Source organism: Protomyctophum bolini (assembly GCF_963924005.1).
Source record: "Protomyctophum bolini genome assembly, chromosome: 1".
Taxonomy (NCBI): Eukaryota; Metazoa; Chordata; class Actinopteri; order Myctophiformes; family Myctophidae; genus Protomyctophum; species Protomyctophum bolini.
Genome location: NC_137862.1, coordinates 40,196,386 through 40,214,568, shown reverse-complemented (window position 1 = coordinate 40,214,568; position 18,183 = coordinate 40,196,386). Strand labels below are relative to the sequence as shown.

Below are 18,183 nucleotides of genomic sequence, written 5' to 3'. Positions count from 1 at the left end.
GTCTTACAGTATGTCTGCTGGGGGACAAGAGAAAAGGGAGTCGTCTTTTTCCAGACGTCCTCCTTGCTCCTCCCACGTACCTCCCCGCGAGTAAGGCTCAGTATTTGAGCCTTCAGGAGAGACAAGGCACCGTTACCCCCACACTATCCCACTTGGTGCAGCAACACACAGAACACCCATTGCACTTGAGCTTTACATTGTCCTCCAGAGTTAACCACTATAGTCACCACTGCAGACCGACTGAGCGCTCAACAAGGACCACCAGTGGACAGAGAGAAACATGGCTCCTTAATGGACACTGGTGTTTGTTCTTGTTGTGAAGACTGAGTGCTGAGGAGAACACAGGCTTTTCCATCCTTTATTTATTTTTTAATATTCTGCTGCGCTTTTGTGGAGACGCCTTGTTAAATCAAAGCTTTGAAAGGGGTGTGATTATAATTTTTTATTTTTTTAGCCTCCTGGTTGGTTGGTTGGTTCAGTGTGTTAGGAGGATCTCTGCAGGACGAACCACTGCGGGGCCGTCCGTTCTCTCAGATGCTGACCGAGGCGTGCGGCGGGGCCCTGGGCTCCATGGGGTCGGCGGACGTTCGGGACCTAACCCTCTTACCTCCGATGCCTCCTCCGGTGCCCTCCTTGCCAGGGGGCGGGGGCGGCGGCGGCTGCAGCATGGCCGTGGGCGGCGCAGCGGGCTCACAGTGGACCCAACTCCTGGACCTGCACCCCGCCGGCTCCCCCTACGGCTCTCTGCCGTCGCATCATCATCATCATCCACACTCTCTCATCAAGCAGGAGCCGGGCTGGGGCACAGACCCCCTGGAGGACCCGCACTGCGGTCTGGGGGCTTTCACGGTGCACTTCTCCGGTCAGTTCACGGGCACGGGCCCCTGCAGTGCCCCCGGTGGCCCCCGGGTGTTCCCTAACGGAACCTACCTCCCCGGCTGTGTGGACACTAGTCCACCGGCGGCCAGGAACCAAGGTAAGCATCCGCTCATCTCTGCATCCTCACTGCTCATTCAACAATGATCTTATATCATGCTATCACAAATTAAATCTACTTATTACCAAGGGCCCTTTATCTGACTTTAAGCAGTGTGCACCTTTAAGTGTATAGGCTGTATGTACTGTATCTATTATGTATGACGTATGCCCATTTGAGTTTATTACATGTTGTTACTAAACAAGATGTTACAGTATGTGCCATCCACTACAGTATATTGGGTCAGAAATGGACCAGTCAGTGTTGCATCCACTACAGTATATTGGGTCAGAAATGGACCAGTCAGTGTTCATCCACTACAGTATATTGGGTCAGAAATGGACCATCCACTACAGTATATTGGGTCAGAAATGGACCATCCACTACAGTATATTGGGTCAGAAATGGACCAGTCAGTGTTGCATCCACTACAGTATATTGGGTCAGAAATGGACCATCCACTACAGTATATTGGGTCAGAAATGGACCAGTCAGTGTTGCATCCACTACAGTATATTGGGTCAGAAATGGACCAGTCAGTGTTCATCCACTACAGTATATTGGGTCAGAAATGGACCAGTCAGTGTTCATCCACTGCTGCTATACTCAGCTTGACCTCAAACTGCTTGTTTTCGTTTGGCCTTCTATTCAACTAAATGAAAATAAACGTTATGCTAGTATGGTGAAAACTGTCTCAGAAACATTACGACTGAAGCACCATTAAATATCATAAACACTGTTCATGTTGAAGTGATCATTTAGCATTTTTCCAAACTGATAATCTGGCAGTGAGTGTTAATTTGGCCTTTTTTTTCTTCTTTTCATCCCACCTTTGTACTTTATAGTGTACGTGATTATTGAAGGGAATATTGGAATTTAATATTTCAATACATACCGGTACATGTATATATCTATAGTGTTAGCAATTTCGATTACCCTCATGATTAACTCCTCAGGTTTCAGATTTTAAAGTAATTTAAAGTCTAATTGATATATATATATATATATATATATACACACACACACACACACACACACACACACACACACACACACACACACACACACAACAGAGTTTCTTGTAGAATCAAACTTCCAGTACGACTGTACATACTACTGCGTATATTGTGTGTTTGTGTAGAGGACGATGTTGACTATAAGAACAGTCAAGGTTATGGATTGGGTATGGCAGCTATACAGGGCGTGGGAAAAACCTGCCCACTGATTTCAACTTGGCTGATAATCTGTATTCGTGAGAGCCATAGAATACCATGAAGGAACAACAATGGTTGCTTATGAAGATATTGTCCTTGATGGTGTCTAATTTGTGAATACAAGTGTGTGTGTGTGTGTGTGTGTGTGTGTGTGTGTGTGTGTGTGTGTGTGTGTGTGTGTATGTGCGTGCCATATAGTATATTTAGGAACATATACGAAAAGTGTCCCATTCCTTAAACAAAATTAACTCTCAAACATAAATACACAATGAACACATACATACATACATACGCACACACACACACACACACACACACACACACACACACACACACACACACACACACACACACACACACACACACACACACACACAAATGATTAAAAACCCAGATGATGGCCTTTAAATCTTCAGGACAGAAATTGAGAATGTACTATAACATAGGTCTCGGAGAATGCCATATTTTGTTGTTGTTAAAATGATAAGTTGAAGTCATGAGTTTGCTTTATTACTTCCATTAGTATTTGGGGATTTTTTATTCTTTACCCAAGAGGGGTCTAGTCTTGACCTCACAAAAACGACCCAGAGGAAATAAGACGTTATTAATCTTAATTCAAATTTAATTTCTCCGTTTCCTGTGTCATTGATATGATTGTATCTTCTGTGACATATAATAGAGGAAAAACTAAAACTAATATTATAAAGCTGATGTAGCTCAATGTGTGTTCGCCTTTACACAGTAAAATCCTGCGTTCATTATTTATCCATGCATGATCTCCGAGATCGAGTTTACTAAATGTAACAAAACGGACCAGTAAAAGGGTCCATTTGCGCACTCACATCAGATGGGGGTCGGCAGCCAAATATATAATTAAAAATGTTGGGGTCCTTGACATGAAATAGTTTGAGAACCACTGATGAAACAGGATTTTCAGAAAACTGTCATGATTTAGAAGACATTTTGTAGAATCTGGTCTCAGTCTTGGGTTAAAGGAACACTGAGGATTTGGATGTGTCGTGTGTGTATTACTCAGAGGGCTGGGTCTAGGATGTGACTGCTGACATGTAAGACTTTCAGAGGAGTCTTGTTTACCCACGCAGTGGAGAGTAGATGTTGATGAAGTGGTAGCCTGCTGTGTTGTGCAGGCTGTATGCACTGTGTTGTGCAGGCTGTATGCATTGTGTTGTGCAGGCTGTATGCACTGTGTTGTGTAGGCTGTATGCACTGTGTTGTGCAGGCTGCGCCGGGGATTTAAGGAAGAGAAGAGACGTTCCAATAACCCACCACACCCACACCCACACATACACACACATATTAGTTCTGTATTTGAAACCGCAAATTACAATACATTTTACAGGGAAACAAATACAACAGGGTTGACGGTTCACATGGGCACCATAAGGATACACATGAAGGCATCTTCTCCTCCACAGACAAACTGCCTAGAACAGCCGAAACAGAGCAGTATTTGGCAAGTTGTTTGGCTTTGCTCTTTGTCGTGCCAGCTATTGTTAGGCCACCCGTGGTCAGTTTATGTACATAGCCCAGCTAGGCTTCCGAACACACGCACAAACGTGCACACACATGCGCGCAAGCACACGCGCACTCGCACACCATCATGCAGTAGTGTTATTTGTATGCAGTCACAAGACATCCACATTTTGAGACGTCATTGAAAATATAGCAGAGAAATGGCAGATCTACAAACTCAAAACCAAGTTATTTTGCGATGCGTTGTGAGCTTGTACATCAGCTAAGTATAAATGAGGGAAAACACTAACCCCTTAGAACTAGCATTTCTCGAGTGAGGACCAGGAAAGTTATCCTCACAATAAATGTATATTTCTCTAATTCTACCACACACACACACACACACACACACACACACACACACACACACACACACACACACACACACACACACACACACACACACACACACACACACACACACACACACACACACACACACACACACACACACACACACACACACACACACACACACACACACACACACACACACACACACACTTACACTTCCCGGCTGAGGGGTTGTCTACATACATTATGTGTGGTGTCACTGTGTCAGTATTTATTGCCAGACTGAGGTGCCTGCTTGAAGTTTTGTGGTTCCCATGACAACACATTATGGATGACTAGTGTTTATGTAGCCTGGGCAGCATTCCATTTCAGGTTTATGATCCGGTCGGGAGCGGAGGATATCGCTACGTCATGTTGTAGTCATTGTTTTGTAGTCAACAATCATCCGGAACTTCCTTTCCCCTCAACCCGATTTTTCTCAATAAAAGCTACAGGCTACGAGAGCTTTTATTGTTATTCTTCCGGTTTGAGGGAAAAGGAAGTCCCGGATGATTGTTCCTGCCTGATGATTACAAAACAATACTACAACATGACGTAGCGATATCATCCGTTCCAGACCGGTTCACACGGCAATTTTGTAACAGAGAACAGGCTTTCCTCCAAGGTGAACAGGCTTTCCTCCAAGGTGGAAAGCCTGGTGACCTCTATGGTTTGTCTGTGTGTCTGTGTTTGTATATTGTCAAATAAGTGACTTTTATATTGAGATTAATTACAAATAGCCTACAATATTACAATTAAGTTGCCTTGGGAATATTGTTAATTTTGTCGACTAAAACTATGACGGAAATTGTTGAAGACTAAATAAAAATCAAGCTACGATGACTAAAACGAAGACTAAATCTATTGACAATTGTCAACAAATAAAAACTAGACTAAAATGTTCGAGAGAGAGTGGCAGAGATCCAGCAGAACTAAAAGATCTACAAGCTCTTGTGAGCTTGTAAATCAGCTATTTTCAGCACACAACCAAGTTTAAAATCAGCCATCAAGGCCTGCCAAAATATATTTTAGTCGACTGAATCAACTGTAGATTTAGTCGACCAAAATCGTACGATATTTACTAGACTAACACTAAAACATTTCAGATGACTAACAAAACTAAATCCAATTGTATGCAAAAGCCTGACTAAAAGTGAATCAAAATGTGCTGTCAAATTCAACGCTATACTTGGGATTCGCGAACCAACAGTTCCTGAGCCTTGCAGAATGTACAGTAGGTATTTTCATATCGGGAGGCAGCTTGACCCCCTGGACATGATGTACAAGTACACTGACCCCCTGGACATGATGTACAAGTACACTGACCAGCTCAGTGTCCGCCCTGAGACTGGGAGGTTGGGGTTCGATCCCCGGACGGGTCATATACCAAAGACTGAAAAATGGGACCCAGTGCCTCCCTACCCTGCTTGGCACTCAGCTCAGCATCAAGTGTTGGATTGGGGGTAACTGTTCCTGCGACCTAGCGGGGGGTGTACTTGTACATGAAGCTGCCTCACGCTACAGAAACAGCACATGGGCTGCTGGCCTATGGGCCTCATGGCTCAAGGCTCGGCTTACTTACTTACTTACACTGACCCCCTGGACATGACGCTAGTATTGGTTGGATTTAGGGGCGTACCCTCAGTCCAACCCGTGATGCTGAGTGCCAAGCAGGAGGCAAGACAGTGTATACCATCTTCTTTTTATAATATTTTCTTGTCTGAGGATTGAACCCCGACCTCCCAGTCTCAGGGCGGACACACTAACCCACTGAACTGGTATTACTAATAAAACAACTGATATTCTTAAAATGGTCTTGAATTCAGTGTAGTAATAGGTTTAATTGTATAGTAACTACATTGTGTTACACAGTAATCATCATTGCACAGTTATAATACTGTAATTGCAATAATAACACTTTTTTTTAAATCGACAATTCATTTGTATACTCCCAATAGTTTTAATTGTATCACATTTGTTAGTCCTCAAATTGGTTTCGCAGTGCTGAGCACCCATTTAAAAAAATCTATTGCAGCGTAGCCACATTTTATTTTCCACTATATCATAAATATGAAATCCCCCGTGGCCAAAGAGAGAAGAAAGAAACAATTTGTTCCAGTGAAAGAGGATTTAGTGGATTGATAAAGTGCTCAGAGTTGCAGCCCTGCCAAGGACGAGGAGGCCTAGATAGAAGGAGAGGAAGCTTTAGTCTGCCTCAGAAATGTATGGGCCATTAAATCACACAAGCTTTCTTCACAGTATAATGGGCCTATAATTGCCTGCGCTCGTATTTATACATTCATTCATTCATTCATTCATTAACCCATTTTGACCCGATTTTTCAAAAATAGCAGACCTACAAGCTCATAGCTCGCCGCTATGAGCTTGTAGATCTGCTATTTGTCAATAGCTAAACACCAAAAGGGGTTCCCGCCCAAAATGTGTTAAAGTGTTGATTTTGGCGATCTAAAACTATGACTAAAATTGTTCGTCGACTAACCTTTTTTCACTGGTGGAAAACGAGAAAGAAACTAAATAAAAAAACTAAGCTATGATGACTAAAACTATATGACTCAACAAATAATGTTATTAAAATGTTAGGGAGGGACTCTATAGTCAAGTGGACAAGAAAACTAAAAGAGAAGTCATTTTATGTTTGGTACTTTGGTTGCACTCTGACAATAGCCGAACCACAAGCTCACAACGCATCGCAGCGTGACACATTGTGAGCGTGTAGATCTGCTATTGTCAGAGTGCAACCAAGTGTAAAATCAGGCATATACGACGCCATGAAGGCCCCCCAAAACACATTTTTGGCGACAAGATCAACTGTAGATTTAGTCGACTAAAATATCATGACATTTAGTTGACTAAAACTAGACTAACACTAAAGCATTTGAGATGGCTAAAATATGACAAAAATGCAATGAAATTAATTCACTAATACATTCATTCCCCAGGCTATGGAGCTGTGGGTTTGGATACCACCCCCAGTTATGGCCACACTCCGTCTCACCACAGCCCACAGCTGAGCAGCATGTCCTTCAAACATGAGGACACCATGTCACCACCGCTGAGCAACATGGGTAAGCATCTACTGCACGCTTTGCTGTCTATGCCAGTACACGCTTTTCAACCCTTTTCACATCAAAGGTCCATTATTTGTTCTGCATGAAAGCCACGGACCACCATTTGATGAGATTTAGACTCTCGGACATAAGACTTTGAAATATGTTTAGACCTGTGACACCAGATTCTACAGATCAAGGACCACTGGTGGTCCCCGGACCACGGGTTGAGAACCACTGCTGGGTGTATCATACAGTATTCTGTGGAAGTGCTGGTCACCACATTGACTCATATAAAAAAACCCTCCCTGATGATGCATCAACCAAGTTATTATGAAACTATCATTTATCATATCAGAACAATATTGAAATTGCTATATACTCTCTCTCCCTCTTCCCCCACCCTCTCTCTCTCTCTGTCTCTCTCCCGCACCCTCTCACCCTCTCTGTCTCTCTCTCTCCCCCCCACCCTGTCTCTGTCTCTCTCTCCGTCCCTCTCTCTCTCTCTCTCCCCCATATGGCTAAGGGCTTTGTGAGTGATGATAACTGGAGGAAGCAGCTTTATGCGAGACTGTTTGAAATGTCACCATATTGTCTGGGGACCGATAGAATACTTGAACCTGAAAAGGAGCACCGTTTCTGATTGCCTTGTGCTCTTCTCTGAAACTGTTTGCACAGTGCTCGGCCTGAGAGAGTGTCTATAAGTATGCCTGCCTGTTATATCTTTACAATGAATTGCTTCCCTGAAAATGGAAGCGATGTTTGGATAACTGAGAGGAAATGTGTTTTTTTTTACTCTGAGCATGCGCGCGTGTGTGTGTGTGTGTGTGTGTGTGTGTGTGTGTGTGTGTGTGTGTGTGTGTGTGTGTGTGTGTGTGCGTGTGCGTGCTTTCTTTACCGCTTTTGTATAATACATTATTTTGGGAGCATTCAAAACGGTGTGCAGACTTCCTCCTTTCCTTATATGTCTTATATGTCAGATATTTTTGGGGGCATGACATTGTTTATTTGATTGAACTGTGTCACTTTTCTCCTCAGCTGACCAACAGTATCCAGCCCCCCCTCCTATGTTCGGCTGCCACAACCCTTCAGAGTCCTGTCCGAGCAGCCAAGCTCTGCTTCTAAGGAACTACAACAGGTATATACTGAATACGCTGCTTTAGGGAGTTCAACAAACCATGCATGTGCAAGCCACATTCGGCACAAACAAGGGACTAAATTAAAATCAATGTCGCTCCTATGCCACAAAAATGTGGAACGCCCTACCAACTGTCATTAGACCTGGGAACAATTCTACAAATGTCTTCTAAATCCTGACAGTTTTCTGAAAAAACCCATGTTTCTATGTCAGTCGTTGTGGTGAGGTGACCACCGAACTACAACATGACGTCACGAGCCGCGGTGAAGAGCAAACCACCGCCACAGCCCTCTCTGTTTTTACTCACCACCGCTCAACGTTATTTCAGCTCCGGTGGTGAGCCTCACCACCGAAAATCCAGACTATGAATGAGCCTTTAGTCTAGTTTTAGTCAACTAAATCTACAGTTGATTTAGTCGACTAAAATGTATTTTGCCGGGCCGGCCTTGATGTCGTCGTAATAGCCAATCTACAAGCTCACAACGCATCGCGCTTAAGCTTGTAGAATGTAGATCATCTATTTTCAGCATGCAACCAAGTGTAAAATGACTTATACTGGATTTCTTGTGCACTAGTCCCTTCCTAACATTTTAGTCTAGTTTTTATTTGTTGACGAAATTGTCAATACATTTAGTCACCATAGCTTAGTTTTCATTTAGTTTTCGTCAGTGAAAAAAGCTAGAGACGAACATTATTCGTCATAGTGTCGACACTGCCAAGTGGTCTGCATGGCAGTCCGTGTCTGTGTCTGAGCCCAAAAACACTTGTTTGTTGGCTGTTGCTAACATCACTCTTTTCATATTCCAGTGCTATTAGCCAGCATACGTATCCCACTCCGTTATGCAACTTTTTTCCCCTTCTCGTCAATCAAATCAATACTCTTAAGATTCTTTCCACAAACACCACATGCAACGTGTTCACTGGGTTCCTCTGTGTAGGTTATTTTAAAGCCGTAAACACGCTCTGGTGATCCTACGTTAAGCCTTGCGTCTGGCTCTGGCTCTGCTGCACAGTCTGGATCCTGAAGTCTGATCTGTTCCGAGGTTAAGTGCTGCCCACTGGTGCTCAGCAGGCCAAAACAAACACAGGGTGATCTACTGCCGATCTGGATGAATCCACCCAGAGGAGAAGGAGAGAGACTAAAGCAAAGGAGAAGAAATAGCTGAGGGGGGGGAATTAAAAGATTTCAGTGCACTGTGCCTACACATGTCGCGACCGCAGGTCGCGACATGTGTAGGCACAATGCAAGGAATAAATGCATTCGCCATGTATCCGAAGGAAGTCTGATCCAATCACTTTTAGATTTCTCCAGTTTAATCCTGAGTTTAAGTTTTTTAGTGTTCAAGATCTAATTTTAGGCATGTTTAAGCCTCGAGGAAAATCCGTGTTGAGGTTCTTAATCCACTGTTTTTCATTAAAACGTCTTTGTCCTACTGTCCAGTTAGGATTGTGTTGAAGTCCAGCGCATTTTAGAGCTCCAATGCCGTGCGCCATAAAATGTTGCACCAATCTTGTGGTTGTCTTTTTGGCATTGTTAATATTGTATCTGTGTCGTCCCAGCCTAGTACCTATTGTTTTACCTGTCTCTCCGACATATTGTAAACCACATTTTTCACATGTGATTAAATAAATGCAGTTGCTGGTTCTGGCTGTTATTTGTTGTTTAATCTCCAAGACGCGTTTTGTGGTTCTATTTTTTACTAATTGTTTGGGTTTGAAGTATTCTGGTCCCTGGCGTGCTGGTGTGTTGATTTCTTTTAGCTTGCTGTGTACTAGATAATCTTTAAGGTTTTTATTTTTTCTGTAGGCCGATATAATTTTATAATCTTTTAGAAGATCGTCTGTTCGGTTCTCAAAATTCCTTTTTATTCTGTTGTTGGCTAGTGTGCTCTGTGTTGAATAACTGGTTATCAGGGCCAATTTGGGGCCTGTATCTCGCACTTTTATTTCTAAGAAGGTTTTTTGGGCTTTCCGGAGGAAGGTCCTAGTGTATCCTCTTAGTCTGAGGGCATTAAATAGAGTTTTACAAGCTATTTTGAAATCACTTCTTTGCGTGCAAATCCTATGGAATCTTAGTAGTTGTGATTTGACTATTCCTGTGTAGGAGTGTGTCGGGTGGAATGACGTTTTGTGTAATAGGGCGTGAGTGTCTGTTTCTTTAAAGAATACTTTTAAGTCTAGTTTCCCATTTGTGTTAAAGTTTGGGCCCTTGAAGATTGTTACATCAAGAAAGTCAATCCTTTCTGTGTGTGTCACATATTTTATCGTTATGGATCTATGATGGCTATTTAAAACATCAATAAATTCCTGGAATTCTTCTTGGCTATGTTCCCATATTCCAAATATATCATCTAGAAATCTATAGTAATGTGTCGGTTTAAGTCTGCATTTTTCTAGTGCGGTCTGTTCCCATATGCTCATGTAAATGTTTGCATAAGATGGTGCAAATCTCTTTCCCATGGCCGTGCCTTTGATTTGTAAATAGAATTTGTTGTTAAAGGAAAAATCATTCTGGGTTAGATTTAAGTCTAGTAATTGGAGTATTTCCTCCTCTGGTCGACTTGTGTCTGGGTATTTACTAAAGACTTCCCTGACTGCTTGGAGTCCTGATTCTGTTTCAATGTTTGTGTAGAGGCTGTCTATATCTATTGAAAATAGAAGGGCCTCCTTTCCTACTTTAATAGCTTTAATTTTGTCCACAAAATCGTAAGTGTCTTTTATAAAACTGGGGTGTTTTATCGACAGTGGGTTCAGGAAATATTCAATAAACTCTGCTGTCTGATACGTCTCGCTGCCACAGTCCGACACAATTGGTCTCCCGGGTGGAATTTCATATGGTATTGTCCATGAATCCGGGCTTTTGTGTATTTTTGGTAAAAGATAAAATATCCTAGCCCGTGGGCTATCCTGTCCTATTAAGTATTGGTGTTGTTTGGCGTTTATGTGCCTTTTGTCCTTAAGACTGTTTATGATGGCTATGGCCTTCGTAGCTGTCTGCATGTAAATGGGTTGGTCTAATTGCCTATAATGGTCCTGATTGTTGAGCTGTCTCTCACCTTCTAAAAGGTATTGGTGTCGATCCATAATTACTATGCAGGAGCCTTTGTCTGCTGGTTTGATAATGATTTGTTTGTTGTTGATTAGTTCCCTAAGTGCCCTGGTTTGTTCTATTGTGAGATTATCTTTTTCCTTAATGTGTCCTGGTATGCGTGTTACCGTATTCATGTCCTTCTGCATCAGTCGTTTAAGACTGCTTGGGATTAAATTCTCAGACGGTTCCCAGCTTGATTTTGGTCGAAAAGGCAGGGGGGGGGGGGAGTAATTGTTACAAATGACACATAACGGAAATAAGGTAGCCTAGGTTAACCAGAAACCAGACAAGGGGGGCGACTCTCTCGGAACTTATTTTTTGTTTAATCATCAAAACATCATGAAATCGGGACTACATTCCCCGAATGCCACAGCACTTTCTTTTCGGAGAGGGGGAACCTGTGAAACCAAAATACCGGAACAGCAGTTGATAAGAGGGGGGTGTGCAACGTATGGGATAAGACTGTTCTGCTATTAGAAGGCATGGGATGTACTGGAAACCCTCAAGCACACACACACACACACACACATGCGTGTGCGCGCACACACACACACACACACACACACACACACGCGCGCGCACACACACACGCACACACAGTATAGTGAGATGTCAGTAAGTCTCTCAGTGAGTTTACCATAGTTTCATAGGACATAGGTCATGGCTGATTAGAGCGCTCCCCGTCAAGGACTTCTGGAGGAAAAGCGTTCCAGAATTCCCCCGAAGCGGCGGGTTGGTTGCCTCCTACTCCTAATGATACTGAGGACAGAGTGATGTCATACACACACTGGGCCGTGGTGTGCTAGGCACGGATCCACTCAACCCTGTCTGCTGTACATTCAACACATTGTGTGTGTGTGTGTGTGTGTGTGTGTGTGTGTGATCCACCACGTTGAAGAATGGCACACAGCCCACTTTTCTGTGCAGAGGAGTGCGGTGGGCAGACACGGTGTTAATAGGACAACCATTTGGATTTCCCCTCAATGCCATCTCCTCATTGGCCACGCAAGCTCAATCAATCAAATCAAACAAACACACGCACACATTTATATCCAATATATGTCAAACTGTTTTTTTTTTGTTTTGCATGAGTGGCATAGTCCACCAATAGAATAGTACATGCCTGAATGCTTGACCCGGACAGTGAGGGGGTCCAGTCCAGTCATGCTGATGTTATGTTGTTATGCTGTGGGGGGTATTTTCCTGGCATGGTTTAGGGGTCAACTTGTCCCCAAAGTTATTCTGAGTGACCTGAACTTTAGCCTCCTACAGCATTTCTATCCCGATGGGAGTGCATGGTCTCTTTCGCCAGCTCTCCCACCGCACACGGTCTAGATAGATGCTCCTGCATTACTAACGGGAGGGGCGAACTCGCCTTGTGAATCCTTGCCTCATGGCACAAGAAGGGTTCACGGAATGATTTGCAGATAGTATGAACATGCTGTGAATCTTCTGTTTCGAAGTCACCGGATTTCAGGCCAATTCAACACCTATGTGGGTTCATCATCAAAACACCAAATGAATGATATTGTTATGTGTTCCATCCCTCCAGTAGTTTCAAAGGGTTGCGCACTATATATGCCAAGGCTCACTGAAACGGTTCATGGTAATACAAAGTGTTCTTGGTGGTTCAACACCATACTAAGACACTTCTGGTGTATCAATCCCGATAACGATAATTATAGCTCACAGCACCATTGCGTTTGTATGTTGTAGTGACAGCCTGTACCAAATGGCATCTCAGCTGGAGTGTGTAGCATGGAATCCAGTGAACCCGCTTGCATCTTCCATGAAAAGGTGAGTTCTGTCTCACACACCAATCAATGTACCGTAGACCAGCCCTTTACACCGAAGGACCACTCCGGAAAGAAGTCTGTGACTGTTCAAAGTGTGTGGTGTGTGTATATATTGATCAAGTGAAGTGATGTTCTCGTTGGACACATTTGGGAGTGGAATCAGAAAATAGTTGTTGGGGTATAATATTTGTCACTGTACTTTCCCCTACTCTACTGTATCTGCCCGAACTGCAGTGCCCCATCCATCCACACATACTGACCGAGGTCTTCTTTTCCCCACACCTACATACACACACTGCACACCCTTGAGAAAAGGACACCCAGGGGTCCTTTAGGGAGTTCCATGGGGTCCCCTGCAGCTAAATGATAGATAGTTGGGAACCAATTGGACCCTTATCAGGGTCTGTAACTCAGAGGGCAGATTCACACTATGGTCACGGATGTGCACTCGGGACCACTTGGCAGATGCTGTGGTAGTGTGAATGCTGCGTACCGTTCCCGGGAGCGGATCACCCAACCGTATATGGAGGTAGTCTCGGGACCGATTGAAGTGTACTCGGATACGGATCGGAGCAATGTGCAAGCATTGAATACAGTTGAATGAAGTGTACTCAAGTGTGGAAGAATCAAGGTCAATGTGAATCATGGCCATGCAGCGGGGACCAGGCAATAATATTCAGGAAAAGTTTGAATTAAACTGACTCAGTGTGAATCTGCCCAGAGTGTACAAATGGAACCAAATGGACCAACAGGTTCATTTGGTTCCATTATAGTATACACTCTCAAGAGTCAAATAAGCCTACAGTACATGAAATTAGTCCTTTGCTCCTTTGCAAATGAGTCCCACCCTAATTATTAGAAGCAAGGGGCTCTATTAATACAGTGCTGGGGAGTATGGGGGGTTCATTTCATGGTGGAAGTGCTTTGACACATAAACAGGGTGGGACTGGCAAACCTTCTGATTACCAGATGACCTTTCTAGTTCTACACAATAAGCTACAGTAATTAACACACACACACACACACACACACACACACACACACACACACACACACACACACACACACACACACACACACACACACACACACACACACACACACACACACACAAACACACACACACACACACACACATATAGAAAATTAAACCATCACCAACTAAAAAGTTTTCCCAAAAATGTCAAGATACAAAAAACGCATCATTCAAGGTTCAAGCGTTTTCCTTTGCCCTGGTTCGATCTAGTTCTTATCAGTTAATTCGTGTACTGTATATATATATATGATTGTTTGGGGAAAGAAGCAGGCCAAATGTGTACAAGTGCGCAAGCACACAGCATGTCTTAAATATGCCGTAAATAAATACGTCGAGTCATGACCCATAAAGATTGGTCCGTGACCCACACAAATGGGTTCCCAACCTGGGGAGTCGCGAGACATGGCCATTTCCCCTGCTGTAGTGTATGGACTCTGGAGAGGGTCATAAGCGCAGGAAGAGGATAAGAGAACATATAGAGAGTCTGTCCGTCTGTCCGTCCGTCCGTCCCACCATATAAAGACTTTGAATTGAAATGAACCGTCTTTTCTTTCCACCCATATAGCAGTCATGGGACAGGCTATGACAATGACCCCACCGCCCCCATGGTTCTCAGCTGCAGCGCCCAGTACCACATACACACACATGGCGTCTTCAGAGGACTTCAGGTTTGAGTTACACATGCACAAGCACACAACCACGCATGCATTGCACACGCACACACACACACATCATTTCCCAGCCCAGGCCTCATGTGTTGCTTTCTTCCAGGATGTTCGTCGTGTACCTGGTATTGCTCCTCCCCCAGTGATGAGGTCATCATCAGAGACCAACGAGAAGCGTCCTTTTGTGTGCGCCTATCCCGGCTGCAGTAAGAGATACTTCAAACTGTCCCATCTACAGATGCACGGTCGCAAACACACAGGTGACATTTATGTAATATCTTATTCTACTGCTAATACTTCTTATTTCATGGCGTTGTTAGGTTATTGGATCTGCTTTTTAGGTACTCTGATCAAGCACATCAATCCCAACCATAGGGACTCCGAATCCCCCGTACCTAATCAGCAGATCCAAAATGATAGGTGGTAGCTGGGGTGGAAAAGTTTAAGCAGACAGCAGTGGAGCAGTATCAGTGTGTGCAGCAACAAGCAAGCAAGCAGGATGAGCAGTGCAAACTTCCAGTTTAAATAGCCGGTATGAAGCTGTAATGAGTGTGATTGGATGATGTGAATAAGAATGTGATTGCTGAGGCGCAGAGGCCCAATGAACGGCCGGCAGCAACTGCACTGAGTTTCCTGACTGAACTTGTTTTGCGCATGTCTGTGACAGGCGTGACGCGTTACTTTGCACATTTATTATTACACTAAAATACACAATACTGCACAATGATTACTTTCTATTTTGGTACATTTTGATACCTACACTTTTGTACTTTTACTAAAGTACCTTTTGAATTCCGGACTTTTACTTGTATTGGAGTAGTTTTATATTGCAGTATTGATACTTTTACTAAGTAAAACAATCAAGTACTTTATCCACCACTATCTGTGGTTGTTTCAGGAGAGAAACCCTACCAGTGTGACTTCACGGACTGTGGACGCAGATTCTCCAGATCAGACCAGTTAAAGAGACACCAGCGCAGACACACAGGTACTGTTTTTATATGCTGTGATCAACTAACCTACCTAACCTACTCTCACCATGTCACCTTTAGACAGTTAATTGAACTAATGGATTTAATCTATTATTTATAAAATATTTGATTTAGAAAAAAATACATTCTAAGTTCACAAGGCGTTGGGTTGTGAGCTTGTAGATAGGCTATACTTTTGCTATTTTTAATACAACACCATTGAACATGTAAACAACAAAGAAATAGTGGTTAATCAGACTAATCCATTTAGTTGATGATAAACAATTCGAATGTTCGATTCGTTGATAAAAAATAAAAACGATTATAAAATGATTAGCCCAACGACGAATCCAAAAAGTAATCAGACCTACATTTGTGCAAATGAGTTGTGTCACGTGTGCTGCTGTCTCATATATTCACTCAGACGTGTTTGAAATGATACATTGCAGAGTGTGTCATCACGTGATCTCGTTGTTTAAACTTCTGACCCTTAACTCCACCCACGTCTTGTTTCTCAACTCTGACTCAACTCTGTGTCCTCCACAAACACCTCTGCGTGCGTGTGTGTGTGTGTGTGTGTGTGTGTGTGTGTGTGTGTGTGTGTACAGGAGTGAAGCCTTTTCAGTGTGAGACGTGTCAGAGAAAGTTTTCACGGTCAGACCACCTTAAGACTCACACTCGGACTCATACAGGTAAAACAAGTGAGTTTACCTTCATTTTCTACTTCTTCCCACTGTTTCGTATCGTCAACATGAACTGAATAGCTTTAAGTTTGTCTGAGACAGTAGTTTTGTCACCACCATTAGGCTATCTAAGTATACAGTTTGCTGTTGTTGAGAGTTGAAGATGCTGAACTAGGTAGGGGTGGGCGATATGGGAAAATAATGATATCAAGATGTTTTAATCCGGGTCTCTAAACTGCCTCCCCCTGGCCAGCCGGGGCGCCTGATGGAGGGGAAAGGAACTGGTTGGAATAATGTGTTCCTTCCACGCGCTACGTCCAACCAGGGAAACTCCCCCCTGTCAGGTATAAAGGAGCAACTTGGACACTCAAGCATGAAGGAAGCACGAGTTAAGTCCTCTCCCCAGGTTGGCGGAGGGTGTGTAGAGCCCAGGATCACATTAGATGATTGACACAGGGGTGAAAATGGGTTACAAAATCGTGGGATAAAAATATACATTAAATATATATATATATATATGTTTTTTCAAGCAGAATCACGATACACAATATTATGATTCTTTTTCATGTTGGTTTTTATGGTTATTTTTTACACTTATTGTGCCCAGGACGTCCCCACACATCTGTATAATTACACCCGTAGGAGACCCAGGACGTCTAGAGACGTCTTTAGGTCCTTTTTTAATGGAATAAAACGCAAATTTCAATTTTTTGACAGCGGCCGTTGCTATCGGCAACGCCTTGCTCAGCTCTCCCGGGCATGTTTTGCGCAGCCATTCACTTCCTTCCGACAAAACTTGCTATTGTGTCTAAATCTTCTAAAGAGAGATCAGACTTATTAGCGCGAGGTAGTAATGGAACGTTATACCTCGCCGGGACATAAAAAGTGTTAACAGCACAACCACCTACAAGGTAACAAAAACTAAAATATAAAAGGTGTAACAGACCATTTAGACCAAAACGCACATTATTTTTGTCAAACAAAACCATCATTCCACAGAACTATAAATTAAGGTACAGAACGGCAAATCATAGAATGTGAATTCATTTTATATCAATATATATACGATATCTCTGGAAAAAGCATATCGTGGAGACCTATTTATCACCATATCGCTCACCCACCCACCCACCCAGATGCTGAACGCTCAAAAGCAATGACTTAATGCTATTTCTCCTGTCTATCAACCTCCTGGTCAGGCGAGAGGCCCTTCACCTGCCGCTGGTCCAACTGTCTGAAGAAGTTTGCTCGTTCTGATGAGCTGATGCGCCACCATAGCATGCACCAGAGGAACCTGACCAAGATACAGGCCGCCATCTGAGCTGCAGGCACCACAGTAAAAGTCTGGAATTCAAAATGTATACTTACATACATTGGCATCAAAATGTACCTTAATTTAAAAGGACTCGTTGTGCAGAATGTCCCATTTCAAGTTTTCAAATCTATACAAATGTTTTGAAAATAGCAGATGTGCATTGTGAGCTTGTAGATCAGCTATTTTCAAATGGCCGAAATGTATAGGGCTGAGTGGTTAATATATAGGCTATGTTTTGTAATAATAGTCATCAAAGTACCTAATAAAGTAACTAGTAATTAAGGTTTTCAAAGAGTAAAAGTAAGCTACAATATTTGCCTATGTGATGTACTGGAGTAGAAGTGAAAGTAAAAGTATTGGAAAT

The 18,183-nt window shown here is 43.1% G+C and overlaps 1 protein-coding gene across 2 annotated transcripts; it reads left to right on the top strand.

Annotated features, from left to right (window-relative positions):
* Positions 1 to 534: 534 nt before the first annotated feature.
* wt1b (WT1 transcription factor b) lies at positions 535 to 17,825 on the top strand (the record flags this gene model as incomplete). 2 transcript variants are annotated; one of them, XM_080765359.1, is made up of 9 exons in its annotated part: positions 535 to 976; positions 7,017 to 7,142; positions 8,163 to 8,262; positions 13,070 to 13,150; positions 14,754 to 14,853; positions 14,957 to 15,110; positions 15,749 to 15,838; positions 16,430 to 16,522; positions 17,704 to 17,825. In XM_080765359.1, the coding sequence occupies 9 exons, from the start codon at positions 535 to 537 to the stop codon at positions 17,823 to 17,825; spliced, it is 1,308 nt and encodes a 435-aa protein (XP_080621485.1). The 2 variants fall into 2 exon arrangements, with proteins under 2 accessions (XP_080621485.1, XP_080621484.1); XM_080765358.1 differs by having other exon boundaries at positions 14,751 to 14,853.
* Between the last annotated feature and the right edge of the window lie 358 nt (positions 17,826 to 18,183).